This window comes from Ahaetulla prasina, chromosome 8 (assembly GCF_028640845.1).
Source record: "Ahaetulla prasina isolate Xishuangbanna chromosome 8, ASM2864084v1, whole genome shotgun sequence".
Lineage (NCBI taxonomy): Eukaryota > Metazoa > Chordata > Lepidosauria > Squamata > Colubridae > Ahaetulla > Ahaetulla prasina.
Genome location: NC_080546.1, coordinates 67,141,313 through 67,167,534, shown reverse-complemented (window position 1 = coordinate 67,167,534; position 26,222 = coordinate 67,141,313). Strand labels below are relative to the sequence as shown.

The 26,222-nt window shown below is 41.0% G+C and overlaps 1 protein-coding gene across 1 annotated transcript in view; it reads left to right on the top strand.

The window, feature by feature from the left end:
* Window positions 1–26,222, top strand: part of OTOP1 (otopetrin 1) — a 251,640-nt gene that overhangs the window by 54,774 nt on the left and 170,644 nt on the right. The window contains exon 2 of the mRNA XM_058191991.1: window positions 19,947–20,083. Within this exon, the coding sequence (XP_058047974.1) occupies window positions 19,982–20,083 (102 nt within the window). The 5' untranslated portion in view covers window positions 19,947–19,981. The remainder of the gene's footprint in view (window positions 1–19,946; window positions 20,084–26,222) is intronic.

Here is a 26,222-nt window from a genome sequence, read left to right as displayed (position 1 = left end):
AACACATTCATTTTAATACCCGCAATCCTTCCCAATAGGGATAACTGCAATTTCTTCCAGCCACTCATATCATTCTGAACTTTTTGCCATAGCAAGTCATAATTATTCTTATAAAGTTTCTTGTTCGATGAGCTAATATAGACCCTAAATATTTAACCTTTTTACTACCTCAAATCCTGTCATTTCCTCTAGTTTTTGTTTCTGTTGTATAGACATATTTTTAATTATCACTTTTGTTTTATTCTGATTTATTTTAAATCCTGATACCTTTCCATATTTATCAATTACTTCCAACAAAATCTACTTGAATTTATAGGATTTGTTAAAGTAACCACTACATCATCTGCAAAAGCTCTAACTTTATACTCATATTGTCTAATCTTAATTCCTCTATTTTCATTAATTTCGATTTTATCTAATAATGGTTCCAGAGTCAAAACAAACAATAATGGTGATAAGGGACATCCCTGTCTTGTTCCTTCGCAATCTTAATAACTTCTGTCAAACTACCATTTACTATAATCTGTGCTGTTTGCTCTCCATAAATCGCTTTAATTATTCTAATAAAACAGTCTCCAAATTGCATTTTCTCTATTAATTTAAATAAAAATCCCAATGCAATCGATCAAAGGCTTTCTCTGCATCCAAAAAATAAGTGCCGCTGAAGTATTCTTCTTCCAAATATTCCAATATATTAATAATCTGTCTAACATTATTCCTCATCTGCCTCCCTTTTATAAAACCAGATTGATCAGTATGAATTCTTTGTTGTAAAACTAACATTAATCTATTTGCTATTATTTTTACAAAATCTTATAATCATTATTTAAAAGTGAAATCGGCCTGTAGTTACCAGGTTTAGAGCAGTCTTGCTCCTCTTTTGGTATCAGTGAAATAAAAGATGTTTTCCATGACGGGGTATTCCCACCCTAATTGTATCTGATTAAATAATTCTTTAAGTGGGCCTAATATTTCATCCTGTGTTTTTATAATAAGTTGCTGTAAGACCATCTGTACCAGGGTTTTCCCATTTTAATTGTTTAATTGCCTCCACTATTTCTCCAGTAGCTATCGGCCGATTCAGCTCCTCCTCTGTTCTAATGTTAGAATATTAACCTTATAATCTTTCAAATAATCATAAATGTCCCTATTCAATATTTTGTCTTTTTGCATATAGTGCAGTATAAAATTCTGAGAATGCCTTTTTAATTTTATCCTGTTGATATATCTCTTTACCTTTATATTCTATTTTTTGTATGACACGTGCTTTCTGTTTCTTCCTTAAATTATATGCCAACCATCTCCCAGGTTTATTTGCATTACAAAAGGTATTATGTTTAGCATATTGTATATTCGTTGCCACCTGGTCTGCCATTAACATATTAAATTGACTCTGTAATATTTTTATAGCCTCTTTAAGTTTGTGATCTTGTGGGTTTTGAATTAATAACTGTTGCTTCCTTGAATTTCTTCTTCCAAATACCTACGCTGCCTTTGTTTATTATTCCTTTGCCTATTGTCCAAGTAAATCAATATCCCTCTAATAAACGCTTTGCTCGCCTCCCACACAGTTCCTATAGGTGTCCCTTTGTACATATTAAAATCAAAAAATTCTTTTAACTGTTTCTTACAATAAGTTACATTATCCTCATATCTAAACAGATTTTCATTCAACCTCCATGTTCTACCACCTTTTTTCCCTTGTAATAATTCCATCCATACTGGGCTATGGTCAGTTAAACACCTCGAAAATATCTTCATTTTCTTCACCCTAGAAAGCAAGTCATTAGAAATTAAAATAAAATCAATACGTGAAAAGATTGATGCGTATCAGAATTGTAAGTAAACTTTCTCTCATCTGGATTCCGTAACCTCCATATATCTCTAAACTCAAAGTCTTCCATCATTTCAAAAAAGGATTTTGGTAATTTTGCATGTATAGGTATCTTCTTGGAGGAGGTTCTCTTATCCCTTCTTGTATCAATTACTCCATTCCAGTCTCCTAATAAAATAAACGAACTATAATCCCAGAGGGTCAACCTCTCATGTAACATTTTGTAAAACTTTTCTTGTTGCTGATTAGGTGCATAAATACCTATCAACAAAGTCTTTTTTGCATCTATCACCAGTTCAATAGCAATAAATCTTCCTTGAATATCTGCCTCAATTAACTTAGCTGGTATATCCTTCCTGATATATACAACAATTCCATGCTTCTTTTCCAAAGCTGATGCAACAAAATGGTTACCCAATTTTGAATTAATTAAATATTTTTGGTCTGATAATTTTATATGTGTCTCTTGCAAACAAATCACATCATTTTTAAATTGTTTCAAGTAGTGAAATATTTTCCTTCTTTTCTGAGCTGAATTCAAGCCATTAACATTCCATGACAAGATTCTATTTGCCATTACTGGCCTCCTGAAGCTTTGAAGCAGACAACGAAGCTCCTCCTCCGGTATCTTCCGTCTAGCTCCTCCCACAGCTTCCATACTGGGATCCTGACTTTTACTTTGAGACTGTTGCTCTTCTTTACGCTTAAGGGCTCCTCTTGTCACCCTTTGCTCTTGTGGTTCCTCTAATACTGGCAGCAATAAAGGCTCTTGGATCACCACGCCTTCTTGAGTCTCTTGAAGTTTTTCTATCACTTCTATTTCGACTTTCAAAACTGTAGAAAGAAAATCCTTTGCCTTTAAAACAGTGTCAATTCTATATCTCCTTCCTTGATAGAATACTGTCAGTCCAACTGGCACCTCCCATCTGAATTGAATCTGATGTTTTTTAAGTTCATGTGTAAAAAGCAAATTCCTTCCTGTCTCTTAACATCTTTGAAGGAATCTCTTTCAACACCTTCAACTCCTGTTCTCCAATTTTAAAGTTGTCTGATATGAAACTTGCAGAATCTGATTTCTTATAGTCCTTTTCACAAAATAAACCACAATGTCCCGAGGAAGCTTTCTCTGTCTTGCAATCCAAGAATTAACTCTATATATTTTATCAATTTGGTAAGCTACCTCTTGGGGGTCCACTTCAATAAATTCAGCCAATGCTTCTGATATAATTTTTCTTAAGTCTTCTCCTCGCTCTTCTTGCATACCACGAATTCTAAGAGCTCCTTCCATAAGTTTATATTGTAATATCACAACCTGATCTTCATTTTGATCCACTTTTTTCTGAACACCTTTCATTTTGTCTTCTAAATGCTTATTTGACTGAGAGATCTGTTGCATTTCCACTTCCAATCCTTCAATTTTTTTACTCAGTCCTTGAACTGCCATAAGAATATCTTCTCTTATTTTTGCATTAAAATTCTCCATCATCTCTTTTTGCCTATCTTCAGAAAGTTTTAATTGTTCTTTCAATATTTCCTCAAGACTTGGTTCAGATCCCCTTCTTCCAGAAGGCTTTAAAGGTTTAGCTGCCATTCTGTCTTCAAAAGAATCAGGAATTCAAAGTTAATAACTCTCCTTCCCTCCTTTCAGTATAAAAAAACTCTGTTTGTAACAATCCACAAATAACACTGCTTCATCGTACTAAAAAATTTTACTTTCACTTTCAGACGCCATTTTAAAAGTCAATTAATCAAAGACAAAGAAAGGTTTCAAGTTTCAAAAAGGGAGTCGGTACTTGCCGTGCTGATTCTACATCAAAGATCGAACGCTTGTGAAATTCCGTCTTAGAATATCAATCAATTTAATAAGTCCTTTAGAGCAGAAGCGACATTCCTCCTTTTCCTGATAAAAACAGGAGCGTGCTGAAGTTGGAGGGAGTGGAATTCGGTGGGGTCATAAATCCAGGAAAATTCGCTCTTGAGAGCAAACCCCCTGTCAGACCTGCCACTTTCCCACAACTCTGATAACCTCTTTCACCCAGAGGTTATGCTAAGCTCAGTGAACAGTGATTTTTTTTCTGTTTCACTGACTTTTACAATCTTCTAACACGGAGTGCTCTGTTAGAGCACCCAGCAGGAGGGTGACGTCACTGGAGCCCTACTTAGATGATATTCTTATCTACACAAACAATATCGAAGAACACATCAAATTGGTCAGACAAGTCCTTAAAAAGCTCCTAGCGGCCAAGCTATATGTCAAACTTTCCAAATGCGAATTCCATAAGGAATCCCTAGACTACCTAGGTTACCGGATATCAAACAAAGGTATCGAAATGGACCCAGGAAAAGTAAAAGCGGTGTTGGATTGGCAACCGCCACGCACACGTAAGCAACTTCAAAGTTTCTTGGGATTCGTGAATTTTTACCGCAAATTCATTCCTTCTTTCGCAGAAGTAGCTCTACCATTAACAGAATTGTTAAAAACTGGGCCATTACCCGCCAAACCCAAACCTACCCAACCCCTACCTTGGACAATGGACTGCCAACGTTCCTTTGAACACCTGAAACACCTATTCTCAATGGAACCAATTCTTCAACACCCGGATCCAAATAAACCTTTTGTGGTCCAAGCTGATGCAAGTGATGTAGCAGTAGCCGCTGTCTTATTACAACGGAATACTGACAACAATCTAATGCCCTGCGCGTACGTGTCTAAAAAACTGACGGACACTGAACGCAGATGGGCAGTTTGGGAAAAGGAAGCCTTTGCAGTGCGCTGGGCACTCCTCTCCTGGAGACACTTCCTTGAAGGGGGAAAAGAACCATTCGAGGTGTGGACCGACCACAAAAACCTCGAATACTTAAAAACCCCTCAAAAGCTTTCTCCCAAACAAGTTTGATGGGCTCAGTTTTTCAAACGGTTCCATTTCACCCTCAAATACATCCCCGGTGACCAAAATCTACTGGCTGACGCCCTATCTAGGAAACCACAATTTGACAGCCAACGCGAAGAGGTAATACATGCGATGATTCCTGATAGCGAACCTGCCAGCCAAGCACTTACTCGACCGCGTTCACGCCATAGTACTAACATCCCACCAAATAAACTACTAGCGGAATTAAAATCAGCACTCACTGACGATGCTTGGTTTAAAGAAAACTTGCCAGACCTCACCTTAAGAGATGGGATACCCTGGAAGGGAACCAAGATTTATGTACCCGTCGCTATGCGGCTGCCTATACTACAGAGAAGCCATGACTCTCGCCTAGGAGGTCACTTTGGATTTTTAAAGACTCTCCACTTGGCTAGAAGACAATTCTGGTGGCCAAAAATGAAATCAGATGTCGAAGTCTATGTCCGGAGCTGTGCTATCTGCGCTACCATGAAGTCCAGACCAGGGAAACCCCCTGGACTCCTACAACCCGTAGCCGAACCCACCAGACCCTGGGAAGAGATTGCCATGGATTTTATTGTTGAACTCCCACCTAGTGGGGGAAATACAGTGATATGGACCGTAGTGGACTTGTTCTCTAAACATGCCCATTTCACTGCGTGCAGCGGATTGCCATCGGCGAGAAAATTAGCAAAGTTCTTCGTCAAACACATCTACAGACTGCATGGAGTTCCTAAAAGGATAATATCCGATAGGGGTGTTCAATTCACAGCCAAGTTCTGGAGGGAGTTCCTACGGTCCATTGGGTCATCTCAAGGACTTAGTTCTGGGATCCATCCGGAGACCAATGGAGCGGCTGAAAAATTGAACTCGATGGTGGAACAATACATACGGTGTTATGTAAATTACCAACAAGAAAACTGGTCAGATTTGTTACCATTTGCAGAAGTCGCATATAATAATGCTGTACAATAATGCTTCGTTCCAATACCTGAACTCCCTGTGAAACCCCCCACTTCCGTTTCCCTAACGGACTGGATGAATTCGTTGAAAAAAGGGTGGGAAAATACAAAAAAGGCCTTAGCTGTAACAGCTCAAAAATACAAAGCCCAAGCTGACAAACACCGTTCCCTTCAACCCCCTTTTCACATTGGAGATAAAGTCTTTTTATCTACTAAGTATCTGAGGTTGAGAATACCCAGCAGAAAATTCGGTCCAAAATTTTTGGGTCCTTTCCTCATTGTAAAAATTATTAATCCCGTTACCTTCCAACTCAAGCTCCCTCGAATGTTGGGGAAAATACACCCGGTATTCCATACCAGCTTATTAAAACCTGCTAGACAGTCTGGTCTGAGACCTCAACCTGCCGCTCCCCCACCACCCTTGATAATCCAAGGTGAAACCCACTATGAAATCAAGAAAATCCTTGACTCTAGACTATACAGAGGTCAATTACAATATTTAGTCCACTGGAATGGATATCCATTATCTGAATCTACTTGGGTCAAAAGTTGGAAAGTAAATGCGGACAATTTGATTAAACAATTTCACGACACTTTCCCTGACAAACCTAAAAAACCTCTTGGAGAGGGGAGGGGGGGTAGAAGGGAAGTGTGGACCACTGACACTCTTCTTTATCAACTCTTTGTTTTCTTTCCTAGAATATAGCTTCTTTTCCAAGGGGGGACGCCTGTCAGGCCTGGAAACCATACTAGACTTTAGGGTTCCAGACGCTGCCACATTTTTCCCCTGAGGGGAAGAAGGGGGGCTGAGGGGTATGGTAACATTCTTTAAGTGGTCAAGGTCGGATGGTGTTCACATCTGCAGGAAGAGTGGCAAGAAGATATTCGAATGAACTGGGAGAACGTGGGACCATGTGACCATCAAAGGGGTCAGGGGGGTGGGACTCTTGGGGTTTATATAACTGGGAAAAGAATCCGGAAATTCAGTTTTGGAATTTCACTCATCGTGTGCCAGTTTCCTCATGCTAGTAAAGAACTCTGAAAAACAATGGCTTCTAAGTTTTTTTTATGCAGAAGAGGTTTTTCTGGAACCTTGACACCTGGTTGGTACTGGCCACACGGGAGGTTACAAGAGGCTGGCTCCTGGGAGTTATCAACGCTTCCTTGTTGGGCATTTTCCCCACCGCCTTGAAAGAGGCGGTGGTGAGGCCCCTCCTTAAGAAGCCTTCCCTGGACCCAGCTGTATTGGTGAACTATCGTCCAGTCTCTGTATTGGCGAACTATCGTCCAGTCTCCAGCTTTTTGGCAAAGGTTGTTGAGAGTGTGGTGGCAATATCAGCTTCCTCAATACCTGGAGGAAACTGTCTATCTGGACCCGTTCCAGTCCGGTTTCAGACCTGGATACAGCACGGGAGACGGCTTTGGTTGCGTTGGTGGATGACCTCTGGAGGGCTCGGGACAGGGGATGTTCCTCTGTCCTGGTCCTGTTAGATCTTTTGGCGGCTTTTGATACCATCGACCATGGTATCCTGCTGCGGCGGTTGGAGGGATTGGGGGTGGGGGGCACCGTTTATCGGTGGTTCTCCTCCTATCTCTCTGACCGTTCGCAGACGGTGTTGGCAGGGGGGCAGAGATCAACCTCAAGGTGCCTCACTTGTGGGGCGCCTCAGGGGTCGGTTCTCTCGCCTCTCCTGTTCAACATCTATATGAAGCCGCTGGGTGAGGTTATCCATGTTTCGGGGTGGATTACCATCTGTACGCTGATGATACTCAGCTGTACATTTCCACCCCAAACCACCCCAACAAAGCTGTCGAGGTGATGGGCCGGTGTCTTGAAGCCGTGTGGGTCTGGATGGGGAGGAACAGGCTCCAGCTCAACCCCCCCCAAAACAGAGTGGCTGTGGGTTCCGGCGTCCCGATACAGTCAGCTTACGCCATCGCTGACTGTTGGGGGGGAAGTATTGACCCCCAGGGGAAGGGTGCGCAACTTGGGCGTTCTCCTGGATGATCGACTGTCCTTAGAGGAACACTTGACGGCTGTCGCCAGGGGAGCATTTCATCAGGTCCGCCTGATTCGCCAGTTGTGCCTCTTCCTTGACCGGGACTCCTTACGCACGGTCACTCAGGCCCTCGTTACTTCCCGCCTGGACTATTGCAATGCTCTCTACATCGAGCCCCCCTTGAAGAGCACCAGGAGGCTCCAGCTAGTCCAGAATGCGGCTGCGCAGGTGATAGAGGGAGCACTGCGTTTTTCCCATATAACACCTATCCTGCGCGGCCTGCACTGGCTGCCGGTAGCCTTCCGGGTGCAATTCAAGGTGTTGGTCACCACCTTTAAAGCGCTCCATGGCTTAGGACCGGGTTACCTACGAGACCGCCTTCTGCCACCGATAGCCTCCCAACGAGCTGTGCGCTCCCACAGAGTGGGCCTCCTCAGGGTGCCATCAACCAAACAATGTCGGTTGGCGACCCCCCCAGAGGGAGGGCCTTCTCTGTGGCAGCACCAGCCCTATGGAATGAGCTGCCTCCAGGGTTACGCCAACTCCCCGACCTGCGGGCCTTCAAACGTGAACTGAAGACTCTACTATTTCATCGTGCGGGACTAGCCTAAGAAATATTTTATTGTAATTTTAAATGGGTTTTAAATCGGTCTTTGACCGTTTTAGTTGATTTGGCCATTAAATATTTGGTTTTGATTTGTTTTTAAAATTGCTATTTATATTTGTATTTTAATATGGCTGTAAACCGCCCTGAGTCCTTCGGGAGAAGGGCGGTATAGAAATTAAATTATAAATAAATAAATAAAAAATAATGTGGGTAAAAGGACAAGCTTAATGACAGTTTGGGATGCTAGTAAAGTGGTTATGAGGGGCTATTTTATACAGTACAATCTCTTAGAGAAGAAAAAATCTCAGGAAAAGACACAAAGCATATTGGATGAATTTTTTTTTTATTATTATTCACATTTATATCCTGCCCTTCTCCGAAGACTCAGGGCGGCTTACAGTGTGTAAGGCAATAGTCTCATTCTATTTGTATATTTACAAAGTCAACTTATTGCCCCCCCAACAATCTGGGTCCTCATTTTACCTACCTTATAAAGGATGGAAGGCTGAATCAACCTTGGGCCTTGGTGGGATTCGAGCCTGCAGTAATTGCAGGTTGCTGTGTTTTAATAACAGGCTATCTTACAGCCTGAGCCACCACGGAAATTAGACAGAAAGAAATTCATCTGCAAAAGACATCTATGGATCCTAAAATTTTACACCTTATTAATTGTTACGGCAACAATTATCTATGTTTAACTGTACAGGAAATAGAAACAAAATTGACCTACACAAAACAAAGACATTTCAAATCTGCAAATAAACCAGGCAGATGGTTGGCATATAAATTAAGAAAAGAAAGAGAAAAAAAAATGATTTGAAAAATTGGTGAAGTCAATAATGTAATAAAAGACAATGAACATATTAAAAAGTCCTTTCATAATTTCTATTCAAATTTGTATAAAAGACAGGAGATAGATCTGTTAAAATAGGTGAATATCTTTTAAGACAACAGCTACCTAAATTATCACAAACCCAGAAACAACTTTTGAGTGATCCAATAACTGCCTTTGAGATATCAGAAGCTATTAAAAAAGGGAGGTCAGATAAACCCTCAGGCCCAGAAGGTCTCACTAGCCAACATTATAAGTGCTTTGAGGATGAACTTCTTCAACCACTAAAGGACACAATGAATGATATATTGTAGGGGGGAAATCTACCCCAGACATGGAAATATTTTTTAAAAAAATTCTAGAAGTTTATTTAAAATAAAAAATTTCAAATATTTCTAAAATTCTCAAAAAAAAAATAGATTTTTTAAATTTAAACTAAAAAGTTCTATTCTTTAATGTTAGTCTTGAAGGTCTTCTAGTCCAATCCCTCGCTCAAGCAGGAGACCCCATATCCTTTTGGACAAATGACTGTCCAATGTCTTCTTAAAAACCTGCAGTGTTGGAGAGCCCAAAACATCTAAAGGCAACCTGTTCAATGGAGAAAATACTCAAACTTTAAATATAGAGAAAGGAGTTCGACAAGGCTGCCCCCTATCTCCTCTGCTCTTTATACTTTCATTAGAAGTATTATTAGAACAAATTAGACAAAACCCAGAAATAAAAGGATTGAAAACCAGAAGTGAAGAATATAAACAGCAAGCATTTGCAGATGACTTGGCTTTTATCATTGAAGAACCATTAGAGAGAGGAAAAGAACTAATTAAAGAATTAGAAAGATATGGAAGGACTGAAGATATGGCAGGACTGAAAATTAATAGACAGAAAATGAAACTTCTACCAAAAAATGTAATAGAACCATAAATAATAGAACTGGAAAGATCACTTGGACTCCAAACAACAAACAAAATCAAATACTTAGGGATATGGTTGACAGCGCATTGCAAAGCGATAAAAGACAATAATTACAACAAATTATTACAAAAAACAAAAAAAGATTTAGAATTGTGGATGAAGATGCAGTTGTCACCATTAGAAGAATAGCAGCCATAAAGATATCTATACTACCAAAATTCCTATATTTGTTTCAGACTATCCCAGTCAAATTAGAAAAGACCTTTTTTAACCACCTTAATAAAACAATTGCAAAATTTATTTGGCAGGGTAAAAAAACTAGAATAAAAATGAAATCTCTACAAGATATGAAGAGCAGAGGAGGATTTTGATTGCCAAATTGGGAACTATACTACAGTGCAGCAACACTAGTTTGGTTAAAAGATTGGATCAATTTAAAGAATAAAAGAATACTAGCCATAGAAAGCCACAACCTACAGAGAGGATGGCATGCCTTCCTGTGGGAAACAGGCCACCCGAAACAACAATATTTCCAGAGAAATCTGATTAGAGATTCCCTAATAAACAATTGGATTAAAGTTAAAAAGAAACACTATATAAAAATCCCAATTTGGCTATCCACAATGGAAGCGATGATTAACCCAAATAATTTAGATTTGAATAAAATGCTAAAATACAAAGATCTATTAGATATTCATGGAAAATTAAAAACATTACAGGACCTCCAAGAACAAGGACTATGAGTTGACTGGTGGGCTTACCTTCAATTACAAAAGCGATACAAACAAGATATAAAAGAATATGGAATATATCTTAAACTACAACAATTAGATAAAATTTTACAAGGGCCAGACAAAAAAAATATTACCCAAATTTATAAATATTTGCTGGAAGTAGAATTGGAAGAAAAAGTAGTGAAAGGATGTATGATTGCATGGGGTCAAAATATTGGACGCCCTTCCCCTGGGCGTCGCCAGACGACATTGCCTCGCTGACGGCACCCTGAGGAAATTCATCTGCAAAAGACATCTATGGATCCTAAAATTTTACACCTTATTAATTGTTACAGCAACAATTATCTATGTTTAACTGTACAGGAAATAGAAACAAAATTGCGCCGGTTGGAGGGATTGGGAGTGGGAGGCACCGTTTATCGGTGGTTCTCCTCCTATCTCTCCGACCGGTCGCAGTCGGTGTTGACAGGGGGGCAGAGGTCGGCCCCGAGGCGCCTCACTTGTGGGGTGCCGCAGGGGTCGATCCTCTCGCCCCTACTGTTTAACATCTACATGAAGCCGCTGGGTGAGATCATCAGTGGTTTCGGTGTGAAGTACCAGCTGTCGGATGACCCCCAGCTGTACTTTTCTACACCGGACCACCCCAACGAAGCTATCGAAGTGCTGTCCCGGTGTCTGGAGGCCGTACGGGTCTGGATGGGGAGAAACAGGCTCAAGCTCAATCCCGCCAAGACAGAGTGGCTGTGGATGCCGGCATCCCGGTACAGTCAGCTAAATCCGCGGCTGACCATCGGTGGCGAGTCAGTGGCCCCGATGGAAGGTTCACAACTTAGGCGTCCTCCTGGATGAACGGCTGTCTCTAGAAGATCATTTGTGGCCGTCTCCAGGAGAGCGTTTACCAGGTTCGCCTGGTACGCCAGTTGCGCCTTTCTGGACCGGGATGCCCTATGCACGGTCACCCACGCACTCGTGACGTCTCGCCTGGATTACTGCAATGCTCTCTACATGGGGCTCCTTGAAGGGCATCCGGAGGCTACAGTTAGTCCAGAATGCGGCTGCTGCGGGTGATAGACGGAGCCCCTCGTGGCTCCGCGCGACACCCATCCTGCGCAGACTGCACTGGCTACCTGTGGCCTTCGGTGCGCTTCAAGGTTCTGGTGACCACCTTTAAAGCGCTCCATGGCATTGGGCCGGGTTATTTACGGGACCGCCTACTGCTACCGAATACATCTCACCGACCGTGCGCTCTCATAGAGGGTCTCCTCAGGGTGCCGTCAGCGAGGCAATGTCGTCTGGCGGCGCCCAGGAAGGGCCTTCTCTGTGGGGCTCCCACCCTCTGGAACGAACTACCCCCGGACTTCGTCAGCTTTGGGACCTTGGACCTTCCGCCGCGGGCTTAAAACATACCTATTTAATTGTGCAGGACTGAGCTAGATTTTAAATTTATGGGTTTTAATTGGGTTTTGTTTTTATATTTTAATAACGGGCTTTAGAATAAGTTTTTTAATTGTTTTATATTGTATTTATGTATTATGTATTTTTAAGTGCCTGTAAACCGCCCTGAGTCCTTCGGGAGATAGGGCGGTATATAAATATGATTAATAAATAAAATAAATAAATAAATAAATAAATTTATCAGACTGGGAGAACATATGGAACGGAAATTATAAATTAACAAAATCAGCAGCATTTAAAGAAAATGCATATAAAATGTTCTACAGGTGGCACCTACCCCCTTCGAGATTAGCAAAAATGTATCCAAAAATAATCCCCATATGCTGGAAATGTAAAAAAAAGAGGGAACATATGTGGTGGTCCTGCCTCGAATCCCATAAATATTGGTTAAAAATTAAAGAGTGGCTACAGGAAATCACGAATGAATAATTGGATCTAGAACCGGAACTCTTTTTATTGGGGATTTTTAAAAAAAAATATGTGAAGAGTATAAAATATTTAATACTACACATATTAACTGCTGCTAGGTTGGCTTTTGCTCAATGTTGGAAACAGCCATGTATTCCCCCAGAGAAACTTGTTATACAAAAGGTCATGAACTGCGCAGAAATGGACAAACTAATGCTGAGTTTAAAAGATAAAGAGACGTCGGTATTTTATAATATATGGGAACAGTGGTATAAATGAATAGAAAGGAGATAGACAAGGATATTTAGTTACTAAGTATAAACAATAGATAAAACAAGAACACAAATATATACAATTTAATGTTTGTAATCATTGCACGGATTATTGTTATAAGAAAAACACCATAAATAGCTGTTAAATGATATAACCTTTTCTTTCTTTTTTTCTATGTTTTTAATGTAAAAAAAGTTTAACAAAGTATATTTTAAAAAAATAAAGGCAACCTGTTCCACCGGTTCATTGTTCTCACTGTTAATTCTTAGTTCCCTTTTGGTTCCTCCTGTGGCTAATGTTGAAGTAGAGCTTAAATGCAAGTGAGGTTGCCCTCTAGATATATTTTGTAAGGCACAGATGTATTAAAAAATGACAGATGAAAAAAGCTGAAAACAAAAATAAAATCTCTGCTAAAAAGAAAAAAATATCTCAACTGGGAGTAACATAGTATATGCAGTACATTTGGCTTTCCTAAACATTAAATTCTGTACCTGCATTTTATTCGTTGGGACTGTAAATAAATAAATAAATATCAAAAGCTAATGCAAAGTTGACTAACAGGACTGTGCCTTCCAGTCCAATTTCTGGCAAACATCATTCATCAAGATGACTAAAGAAGTTAATTGATTATCAATTTCATTTGGACTGCCTGGCTATTGTTTTCACAGCCATCTTGCCCAATAATGGAAGCTCGCCTATAACTTAAAAAGTCTACCTAATGTAATGCTTTTTGAGGGGCACATGACCCACACTTTTCCATTTTTAAAGAGCTTCTGATATTCTCATTAGTAAAACTTGCAATGATTTTATTTAATGTATTTAATGTAAGTAACTGAAGATTTATACATACCATATTGTTTTAAATGTCCTTAAATTAGGTCTGATGAGGCAAACAGAAGGCCCAGTTTGTCTAGTGATGAAAATACCAGGTTAGAAACCAAGAGACTGTGAATTCTAGTCCCACTTTAGGCATGAAAATCATCTGGAAGACTTTGGACTAGTCCTATCTCTCAGCCCAATATATCTCACAGAGTGGTTGTTGTGGGGAAAATAGAAGGATGTATATTTGCCTCCTTGAGTCATTTATAGAAATAATAAAGTCAGAATAAAAAATATTTTTTGAAAACATAATCTACAGAAAACCTTTTAATAAGTGAAAGAATTGATCTGGGAACAGGGCCGGTATCTTGGGGAAGAGAGGATAAATTCTCCCCTCAATGTGAGTCTTAGCAAAGGACTAGAGGTGCTACTGTTGCTGTCAGAAATGTTTTCCCCAAGTTAGTCCTCCTGAGGTTTGACCTGACCACTCCTTTTTGATTTGAAAACAATCTGAATTCCCTAGCTGTCACTATCTCTGAAAATCACTGTGACATTTATCCATACTATTCCGCAAGCAGAGGACCCTGGATTACCCCCATATTGCCTTTTTGGAGTCAGAAATTGACAATCCTCTTCTCCCATTCTGTTTAGGATTCAGAGCACCCATTCTATAAATTACCAGTAATGCTCTGGATGGTATGGTGCACACTCCGCCCCCACAACCATTGCTAGATTTTACTGGGAGATGTTTGTATTTTGTCTCATTTTCATCTCTCCTTCTGATGTCAATTGCCCAGAGAATATACTGTAAATAAGCATTCACTGCTTGAGTAACAGTATGCCCCCTCCTATATTTTCAAGTTAGTATTTCAGTTAGCGGTAACCCCACAGGGATCTTTAAAACAATGCTTGAATTACCAGGCAGCCCTAGTTGTGGTTTCTCTACTTTATTACACTAGTTTATTACTAGGACATCTCTCTGGGTCTCTGACTGGTTCCTTTGAACCTCAGTTGACTGCCTCTCTGTCACCCCTTGGGAAGAATCACCATCATCAGTAAGGATACTGAAGGAAGGCAGCTGATACATTCTTGCCACATCCCTGTGAGGCCCTACACAGCATTCTATGCAAACTCTGGTTGGTTTTGCATATCCAGAATTACAGTATGTCAAAATTCAAAATGATTCCATAGGAGAAGGGAAAGAATCTAACTTGGATGGTCATCAGGAGGAACCAGATTTACCTCTGGCTTGGAGCACATCTAAAATTTCTGCTGCTCAAGACCAGCAGACTAGTACTTCGCAAACTTTTTTCTTCATTACCCCAAATCGCTTATCAGAAATCCTTTTTACCCAAAAATACTTTAAAGTCCATTTAAATGTTTTGATTTTAATTGGATAATGGATTCGTGTGTCATTACCCAAGAAAAAACACTTTTACTCAACTTTGGGTTATTTACCGTGGGTTGGGAAGCACTGATTATCAATCAATCAATCAGAATAGAGATGGAAGGGACCTTGGAAGTCTTTATTTCAACCCCATTTAAGCAGGAGACCCTATACCACTTCAGACAAGTGGCTGTCCAGTCTCTTCTTAAAAACTACCTGCGATGAAGCTTCTACAATTTCTGAAGGCAAGCAGTTTCACTGGTTAATTGTCCTCACTATTGGGAAATTTCCCCTTAATTCTAGGTTGCTTTTCTTCTTGATTAGTTTCCAACTTTCCATCCATTGTTTCTTGCCCTCTGATGCTTTGGAAAATAAGTTGACCCCCTTCTCTTTGTGGCAGCCTCTCAAATACTGGAATGCTGCAATCATGTCGTCGTGTGTCCCCCCCCCCCCGCCCCATCCTTCTTTTCTCTAGACTAGCCAAACCCAAATCCTGTAGCAGTTCATGTTTTAGTTTCCAAGCATCTTAGTTGCTTTGCTCTTTCCCCTTTTTCCAAAGTCTCATCTTCTTTGTAATATGATGACCAAAAATGGATAGTGGTCTTACTAAGACTTTATAAAATGGAACTAATACTTCATGAGATTTTGATTCTATGCCTCTATTTATACAACCAAGGATTGTATTAACTTTTTAAGCTGCTGCCGCACACTGTTGGCTCATATTTAAGGGATTGTCTACTAGGATTCAAAGTTACTGTTACTCTTACAGTTACTGTTTTTGAGCCAGGTTTCATCTAATCTCTACATGTATCTTTGGTTTTCCTGCGTAAGTGTATTTGTCATATAAAGCTGTTTTCTGTGTTCCTTCTTGAATTTGAGAATTACTTAAGTTATAAATATCTGTGTCACATCATCTGATATTTTGATGGTCCTATTTAGTATTGTCAGCTGAAGATAGCCTCGGTCCCTACTAACGGCTCCTCGCCTTCCGAGATCCTTCGAGAAACACCAGTCTTTTGGGGGCCGCCCTGGACGGATAGGGACGCTTCCTTTCAGGAGCGTCCCTATCCGTCCAGGGTTCCCTCTCTGCTCCAGCGACCTAGCTGCGCAGATTCTCCGGAGCGCCGCCTTCACCCAACCGACGTTGGGAGCACTCTCTCTTCAGCCGCAGTTGAGCAGAGGAAAAGGGGTCGCAGCCCAGAATCTACGGTGACTGAAACCCGATGCTTTCGGCGGCCCTCCCAATGGCTCTGCAGCTTCTCTACCCCATAAATACCCCCCGGAGACAGTCTTGGGAAAGGAAGCTCCGAGGATAGCAGGCAGTAGAGCAGGAACTCGCAGGCGGCCGCGTCGGAGGGGTCTTGCTGCAGAGCCGGAACCGAGCGCGCTTTCCGTCTGTCAATCCGCCTCTAAGGGCCCAAAGAGCAGAGGACGGCTCCGCCGGGAGAGCAATTGGCAAAGCGCGACCCCTGGGAATATCGGCAGGTGCGCCTGCCCGCCTCTCCTCTCCGCTCCGGGGATGCTTCCGTGCTGAGCTGACCCGCACCCGTCGGCCCTCCAACAGTGGGCACTCCTGCCAAAAGCGTTTCTCGCCCATGGGTCTCCAAAGAAGTCACTTCGAGTCCGCCTCGACGGGCCCCAAAATCCGCGCCCAGACTAGCTCCACGGCAGATGGCTGGGAACTGGAGAGGGCGGCCGAGGAACCCCAGCCTCCGCCGAGCCAGCGGCTCAGAGGGGGCGAGGGCCGCCGATGGCCTCTGCTGTCCAGGGGCGGACGAAGCTGTCCACAAAAAAGCGCCGAGACACTGAGCAGCCAGTATGGACTGCATCTCCTGCTGGCCGGGCTGCTGTTGATGTTCGCCTGGGCGGTGCACGCCGTTGGGGTGGCCAAGAGTGCCGTCCTGGCCTACCTCCTCTCCCTAATGGCGCTGCAACTCCTCTGGATGGCTTGGTACCTCTGCCGCCGCTGTGCGCAGAAGAGGCTCATCCAGGACAAGGACACCCAGGCCGGGGCACGCTGGCTCAAGTGTGAGTGGGGCGAGGGCGGGGGCATGGCCGGAGAGAGGGCCTCCGGCTGGGAGATGCGGACAGTAGCAGACCGTTCCCGACCTTTGCTGTTGCCCAGAAAGCCACACAATTTTCTCCGTGTAGGCAGTGACATTTTAAGGGTGGAGGCTCCGAGGAATGGAGCATATGAACTGTATGCTCTTGATGTCAGGAATGGAGTGGAGCATATGAACTGTATGCTCTTGATGTCAGGAAGAACAACTTGACTAAAACTCTGGGCCGGTGGAATGGGATCTCACATAGATGCTGGCATTCTCCTTGCTAGGGGTCTAGACCGGTGGGCATCCGATAGAGGTGGTAGAACAAGTTGCTCAACTTTTGGAGGCCATGAAACAGTTAAAATTCTGTAGTTATTCTGTACAAATTTGGCTGCATTTGAGTGAACTTTTCCCCCTTAATCCCGTACAGAATCCAATGCAGTACTGTATGAAAATCCCTCTCTTTGAGAACCCTGCACCAGGTACAGAATGTGACTTCCAAGGATCACTCTAGAAAAATAATCATTGGCTGTGTCATTAGGAGCCCAGCTGGACCCTATGCATATTTGTTTTGACTTAGATGACTGTAACAAATATTCTGATTTAAACTTGATTTATTTTTTAAGCAAATTCAATAAAATCTGAGTTTAATAACTCCCATTAGGTATATTTTATACACAACAATGTGGACATCCCCTGCAATAATGAACAAATCCTTTGATGAGGCATTTATTTACCTTCCTTAATCCCTATTGATTAATCAATCTCTCTTCCCAGACAGTGTATAAAACTGAGGTTTTACTTAATACTTTGTTTAAGGGAATATGGTAGTTTGTTCATAATAGATCTGCATAGAGTTGCTGCCCTGGATTCTAATCCAAAATAAAGGCCCTGATTTCAATGGGGTGCCCTCCCAGGTAATATTTCCCTGAGAATTTGGGGGAATTAGATGTTGTTGATGCTTCAGCATATGCATCCCTATTTCAGCAATTCAACTGAGATTATGCTTCATGATTCCAAATTTTATAAGAAGATGGTTATAGAAACAAGAATGCAAAATCCATAGTTTTTTGTTTACTTTAGTAGATGTTTTGGAAGAAGTTAAACATTTGGTAAGGCTCAAGATGGGGAGTCTCAGAATGGTGATTGCTCCACACAAATGTGATGTGTAAAAAAGTTTCACTCTTTAAGTGAAGGGCCATTGAAAACAACATTTTTCTGTTTGTTATCGTCCTTCATAAGAACCAGAATGATAGTATTTTGGAACAAGTATTTTAGTGTAGTCTGTAAAGTCATCAATAATGTATCTTTGTATTACCAGTTCCAAGCATCCTATTTATTGTGATAAATGTCCTCCTAACAGTAAATTAGAAACTCAATTGCAAAATTCAGCAGAAGATGGCATTCCAACTACTTCTGGAGTGGAAATGGGATGATGAAACAAAAATGATTTTTTAAGAAAGAAAGATTTAAGATCTACCGGTATTACATCAACGAATAATGGGAACACCACCAAAGTTAGGGGGTTAATCCTTTCCCTCATGGGCTTGCTCAAAACTCTCCATTATCCCTAAAGAAACTGGGTTTTTTTTGGTGGGGGATGTGTGGAAGATAAGTGTCAGTGCAGAAAGTTGAACAAGACAAACAAGCTTTTTTTTTTTTTTGCTATTCTTTTAGTACAAGAAATGTTAGGTTGCTGAGAATACCTGGCATATGAAAATTAGGAAGCTTGCTCGCTTTTTAAAGTCCATGTATGATGTATCCTCAGTGTAGCTATTAAATAATCATTTTCTTCATATATTTTCTACAATTGCTAGAAACATATGCCAGTGTATTAATTCAACATCATTTTCTATCTGTTTGCAAACATCTTTCCACCAAATGGTAATCCACCAAATAGAATTCATGTCTTCTGAGCGTGTTCTGTTTCTCAGTACTTGTGCACATGCATACAGAACCTCAAAATAACTGAGGGAAGTTGATACCTTGGGCATAGGAGAAGAGGACAATTCCAGGCTACCCCATTACTGTTTAATGGTGGATCCTTTTGAGATCCAAAAGCAACTTTTCTTGCATATCTTGATCTCTACTATGTGTAGAAAACGGAATCACGCAGCAGAACATTTCCTATTCCTGAGACTGTTTCTTGTTAATTTTAGTGTTCCATTTTTTTTGGAAGAGTGCAAAATATATTACTGCAAATTATTAGCTCTTTCTGTGTGTATTTGCTGGGCTTTTGGTGCTTAATTTTAGACAATTATTTTGAGTGCAATACAAATAGAAATGTAGGCTATAAATTGAATCAATACAGTAAAAAATGAAAGACTTTGGTCCCTATGATAAGTTACGGCTTACCAAATAGCGAAAATAATTCATCTATCTCCCACCTGTCAGATTTGGAATGCTACAACACATCTTGGCACCATTACATGTTTTTAAAGGAGTTGGGGTACAGAACAGGAGGGAGAAGTTAAATTGATCTGTACAGCCTGATAACGTGGTGAGCAAATGTTTATGTCAATGAATAGAAATGGAGGACATAGAATATTCTTTATTCTTGTGTGTGTCCAATCACACTTGGCCAATAAAGAATATTGGATTCAAATAAATTTATTTTATTTTATTCTAATTCTATTCTTCTACATATACAACCCAGTATTTGAAATATTGCTGTTAGCCTGTTAAGTCTGGAATAATTTCTGTGAATGAAGTTGAAAAAGGCTACCAACTGAGCTATGTCAAAGTTCTTACTTTTAGTACAACTCTTTCGTTTAACATTTGTTTCAGGTGGAATTACTTTGTTTGCAATCATTACTTTAATTATGGATTCTTTCAAAATTGGATACTTCATTGGATTTTCAAGTTGCTTATCAATTACAGAAGGCATTTTTCCAGTTGCACATGCAGTTCATACACTTTTGCAGGTAAAGCCATTTGGTCTCTTATTATTTCAGATGTATACAACTCTTTTAGGATTGTATTGTTGTTGTGTAGGAGTCTAATATAAGCTGGTTTGGTTCAATATTTTTCCACCCATCTAATTGTATTTCCTCAAAGTCTATTAAAAACAGTATCACAATTACTGGATTGGCAAGGAAATTCTTATATAATGAAAAGTAACTTCCTTAAAACATTGGTAATCATGCATATTTTTCTGTGCCAGTCCATTAAAACGCTTGAGAATTGCACAAGATAACAGCTATGTTCCCATTCATTTTAGAAGGAAAATCTCCAGTGGCTGGTCATTACAAGGACTGTAAATTTAGTTACAAAAAGTGACATTTGTTAATTTAATAGTAACTTCTAGTTTCTATTTGGGTTCCATTGAAGGTCCTTAATTTTGATAACTTAGTTTTCATAATTAATTTACTAAATAAGTTTGAAAGTAGGGAAGCCTAATGTACTAAAGAACTTCCATCTTGAACTAACAATTGCACACTTAAGAATAGAATAGAATATTATTTTTTATTGGCCAAGTGTGATTGGACACACAAGGAACTTCTCTTGGTGCATATGCTCTCAGTGTACATAAAAGAAAAGATACGTTCATCAATAATAATAAGGTACAACACTTAATGATAGTCTTATAAAAAGTCGCATTGGTTTCATCATTTTCAGGAAAAAAAAGAAGGACATGACAAAAACTATTAGTAACATTTAGAAAAGAAAAACAATTAATAAAGGCAAGGAACATTAAAAAAGCATTAAAGGAATCCATTGGAGCTGGGCGGCTAATAAATTTAAAATAATTTAATTCAGAATATGTGTTCATGCATGTAAGCATGTACATTTAAATGTCTTCAAAATGGAATGGATGACTGGTGACTGGACAAATGCCCTCTTTTTGTGGCCCATCCTGAGAAAAATCCCATAGCTATTTCAGAGAGTTTCCCGTGTCCTGTCCTTCCACCTTCTCCTTTCTCTCCTTTTCTAATTTTTGCCAAATAAATTTTCTGGTATCCCCTGCCCAAGGTTTGTGAATTTCTGATTGCTACTTATAACTTTAAAAAAGCAGTCAGACTGTTTTTTTCCCCCCAGGACTGTCAGCCCTACCCTAGTTGGCTCTCTAGGAAAGAAGGACATTTGACTCCATCAGAAGTTTACAAGGTTCTTTTACTAGTGACAACTGGATGCAGCAAAAGCAAAAGCACTTTGAAAAGCAGTTAACATTGTATTTCCAGGTCCTGGGCGCCCAAAAGTCCTTGAAGTGGGCTAGATGAGATTGGTTCTGATTGACCTCTGTTTCCTGTCTGTACTGGTCTCTCCCACTTTTTGCCTTTACAACAGGCCCCCTTCCCCTCATCCCCCTCCCTCTCAGGATTGTGATAGCCTACAGCACAAGCGATGGGGAGGGCAGACTTGACATGCTGCCCCACTTCACAGGGACGTTCTGGAAAGAGAGAGAGATTAGTGCTGTTCCCTTTGATCAGGGAACTGGAGGGGTACCTGTCTGGTACTACTGATCTTGTGTGATCTTGCACTACAGTACTTTAGGCTTCTGTTCTTGGTGAACTGAGGCCTGCACCAGATCCGGCCAAAGAGCGTTTGCAAGCTGACAAGACTTTGGGGCAACGAAATCGCATTGCTTCAAGCCTCCTATTGGCTTGCAAATGCTTTTTGCGCTGAGACAACCTTCTATTTATTTTTACAATATTTTTTACTTTTTAAATACTTTTAAATATTTTGTGTGTGTGCGTGTGTGTGTGCATGAACAGCATGCATGTGTGCTGGCACCCATAATACAATGTGCTCCCCCACCTCCTGCATGCACATGTGACCCCCAAGCTCCCCGTGCCCCCCCCCGTGCATGTGCACACCTCCCTGCAGCCTCCTGGGTCCAAAAACGGGCCATGGGAAGGGAGCATGCCGCACCCCCCCACGCCCTGTTTTCGGCCTAGTAGGCCTCCCTGTGCTCCCCCCCCCCGTGCATGCACGTGTGACCCCCTGCGCATGCACACACATCTTTTGCATGCACCCTGCATCCTGAAAATCAGCTGGCTGGTAGGAGGTATATGCGCATGCATGATGGAGCTGAACTGGGTGGCAGTTCGAGTGCCTGCAGAAAGGGCTCCACGTGCCAGCTGTGGCACGTGCCAGCTGTAGGTTCGCCATCATTCCAAGATGGCGCCACTGAAGGCTGCCTCAGTGAAATGTTCTCTAATGGTTTCTTTTTTTAAATTATTCTCTGTGACCCAGTACAGATTTCTTACGAGACCATCTGCTAAAAATTAAGCAACGTTTCTTTAAGGAGCAGTTTTCTGTGATATCCCCCCCCCCCACATCTTTACAAACGTGGAGGAGATTCTAACACAGGAAGAAGCAATTTCCCCAGAGCCATGGATTACCAAAAAAACCAAACAGCGGAAGTGGAGAAAGAGAGGTAAACGGGTGGGAATTCTAATGAAGCTAAGAAATTAGAGAAATAAAACTCCTCTGCCTTCAATTTTCCTAACCAATGTATGTTCACTTGCTAATAAGATGGATGAAATACTCCTCTTAAACAGATACAATTCTGATTTTTACAATTCAGCAGTCCTATGCTTCTCTGAAACCTGGTTAAATGAATCAATTAAAGATAGCAGCCTGCATATCCCAGGGTTTCAGATTCAATGATCAGACAGAATTACAGAAACATCTGGTAAAAAGAAGGGAATAGGCTTATACTTATATATCAATAACAGCTGGTCTCAGGATTTAACTATAATATACAAATTCTGCGACAAAAACTTAGAGACATTAATTATCAACTGCAAACCATACTATTCGCCTCGTGATTTTTCCTCATTTCTTCTAATTGCTGTTTATGTCCCACCACAAGCCTGTGTAAACAAGGCATTACGAACTCTAGCTGACCAAATTATGGACGCTGAAGCCAAATACCCTGATTCACTGGCCATTATTTTGGGAGATCTAAACAAGGCAAACTTAAGGAAAGAGCTACCAAAATACTTTCAGCATGTCAATTGTCCCACTAGAGGCAAGAATACTTTAGACCATTGCTACACAACACTAAAAGTTGCTTATCGGTCTTTACCACGTGCAGCTAAAGGAGACTCTGATTGTTGCATGATTTACCTTGTACCTGCTTATAGGCAAAGACTTAAAACCACAAAACCAACAATTAAATCAATGAAGACCTGGACTGAGGAGGCAAAATTAAAGCTACAGGCTTGCTTTGACAGCACTGATAGGAATATTTTTGAAGGTATCTCAGCAGACCTGGATGAACTCACAGATACTGTAACATCATATGTCGGCTTCTGTGAAAACCTATGTGTACCGACAAGGAACTTGCGAATACACAGTAACAATAAACCTTAGTTCAGAGCTAAACTTAAGCATAATATCAAAGAGGAAGCCTATAGAAAAGGTGATAGAATGCTGTACAATCAGGCCAGAAATGTATTACCAAGGGAGATCAGAGCAACCAAAAGAAGCTACTTTGAAAAGCTAAGAAATCAGTTCTCAACAAATGACCAGCAAACATGTGGAAAACTCTTAAAAATATCACCGGTTACGGCAAACCTCCTTCCCAGGCTGAAAGAAATCAACAACTGGCAGATGACCTGAGCATGTTTTATTGCAAGTTTGAAAAGAAGCTACAGCCACCTATCTCCACAACCCCCATCTCAGATACACCAACAATAGCCAAGTCTCCTGAGATGACCCCATCTCAGACACACCAACAGCCAAGACTCCTACAACTGACCCCATCCCATTGGGCTCGCAACCCCTAATGATCACAGAAAAGGAAGGGCAAGATCTATTTCACAGACAAAAGACAGGAAAAGCTCTAGGCCCAGACAAGATAATGCCTTCTTGCTTAAAAGTCTGTGCTGACCAATTGGCCCCCATTTTCACCCATATCTTCAATAACTGACTAGAGATGTGCTATGTTCCTTCTTGCTTCAAATGCTCTACTTTCATCCCAGTTCCGAAGAAGACCACCATCAAGGAACCGAATGACTATAGACCAATTGCTCTAACATCTGTAGTCATGAAAATCTTCGAAAGGCTAGTGCTGTACCACTTGAAAACCATCACGGATCCACTGTTAGACCCCTTGCAATTTGCATACTGAGCAAATAGATCAACAGATCGTCATCAAAACATCATCAAAAAAAGACAACAAAGAATATTCTTTCTGCGCCAACTCAGAAAGCTCAAACTGCCCAAGGAACTGCTGATACAGTTCTACAGAGGAATTATTCAGTCTTATCATCACCTCTATTAATGTCTGGTTTGGTTCTGCAACCCAACAAGACAGAAACAGACTTCAGAGGATAATTAGCACTGCAGAAAAAACAATGGCTACCAACCTGCCTTCCATTGAGGACCTGTATACTGCACAAATCAAAGAGAGGGGTGTGAAAATATTTACAGATCCCTCACATCCTGGACATAAACTGTTTCAACTCGTACCCTCAAAACAATGCTACAGAGCACTGCACACCCAAACAGCTAGACACAAGAACAGTTTTTTCCCAAACGCTATCACTCTGCTAAACAAATAATTCCCTCAACACTATCAAACTAGTTACTAAGTCTGCAATACTATTAATCTTCTCATCGTTCCCATCACCCATCTCCTTTCACTTATGGCTGTAACTTTGTTGCTTGTATCCTTATGATTTATTGATTGTTTCCTGATTGCTTATTTGTAGCCTATGACTATCATTAAGTGTTGTATCATTGAGTGTTAAATTTGTACCCTATTTTTTTTTTTTTTGCATTTATATCCTGCCCTTCTCCGAAGACTCAGGGCGGCTTACACTATGTTAGCAATAGTCTAAGCCTATGACTATCATTAAGTGTTGTAAGTGTTGTACCTTGATGAATGTATCTTTTCTTTTACGTACACTGAGAGCATATGCACCAAGACAAATTCCTTGTGTGTCCAATCACACTTGCCCAATAAAATTCTATCTTTTCTTATACTAACAAGCTGATGTTTCATTTTTTTTACTCTTAGCTGAGATACCTTTTTTTTTTCATTTAAGCTGAAATTTTGTTTTGTTTTCCAAATTTTATTCATCTGTCATTTTCAATACGTGTGTGGATTACGAACTATTTCAGGAGGGCTATAGGAGAGAACAAAAAGAGAACTTGAACTCCTTGAACAAAGAGGTGAGAGGTGGCCCAATTAAGAGATGGCCCAGCTGAAAGGCATCCTGGTGGCCCAATTGAGAGGTGGCCCAACTGATAGGCAGTCCAGTGTCCCAACTGAGAAGTGGCTCTGCAGCTCATCTGAGAGAAAGAAAGACAGCTGAGCTGAGAGATGGAGAGGCAGGCCAGTGACCCAGCCTAACACTTGAGTGGAGGCAGTGTGGTGCAAATGGAGGTAATTAATCAGTGGTGAGCTAGGTGGCAGCAGACTAGCACTTGTGAGCAGCACGGCAGACCTTGAGCAGCAGCGGTGCAGAGTTAAGCGGCAGAGTAGTGAAGCTCCCAGAACAGTGTCTAAGAGACCACCAGCATATAAGAGCAGTGCAGAGGACCAACTGAGCAGTGGCGCCCACAGCAGTGGCTGAGAGCAGCATGGCAGACCAGCAATAGCTGAATGCAGAGTGGTGGACTAGCTAAATGGAGCAAAGTGCCCACATCAGCACATTCTACCTGAAAACCCCGGCAGTAGCCAAGCAACCAAAGGGCAAGAAAGCAGGGAAGAGAAGGATAAATACAAAACACTTGTGGACAGGGAGGGAAGGGTTAAACTTTCAATACCGCCACAGGGAGACAGAACCAATGTGTTGGTTCCATTCCAGACACCTGATGGACCCTGAGAGTTTTCTTTTTTTTTTTTTTTTTTTTATAAAAAAGTTTTATTTTTACAATCTTGTCAAATAATTCATCCAATGTACAGTTATATACAATTAGTCGGGCCTGCCCAGTCACCACCCTCCTTTTTAACCTTCTACCCTCTTCTACCTTCTTTTACTTTCCAAACCTTCCTCTCCTTCTCTTATCTACATCCTCTCCTCCCTCCACCCTACACTCTTCTCCCTCTTCTACCCCTCTTCCTTCCTTTTCTCCTCTTTCCTACCTCCTACTCTCTCTTTTTCC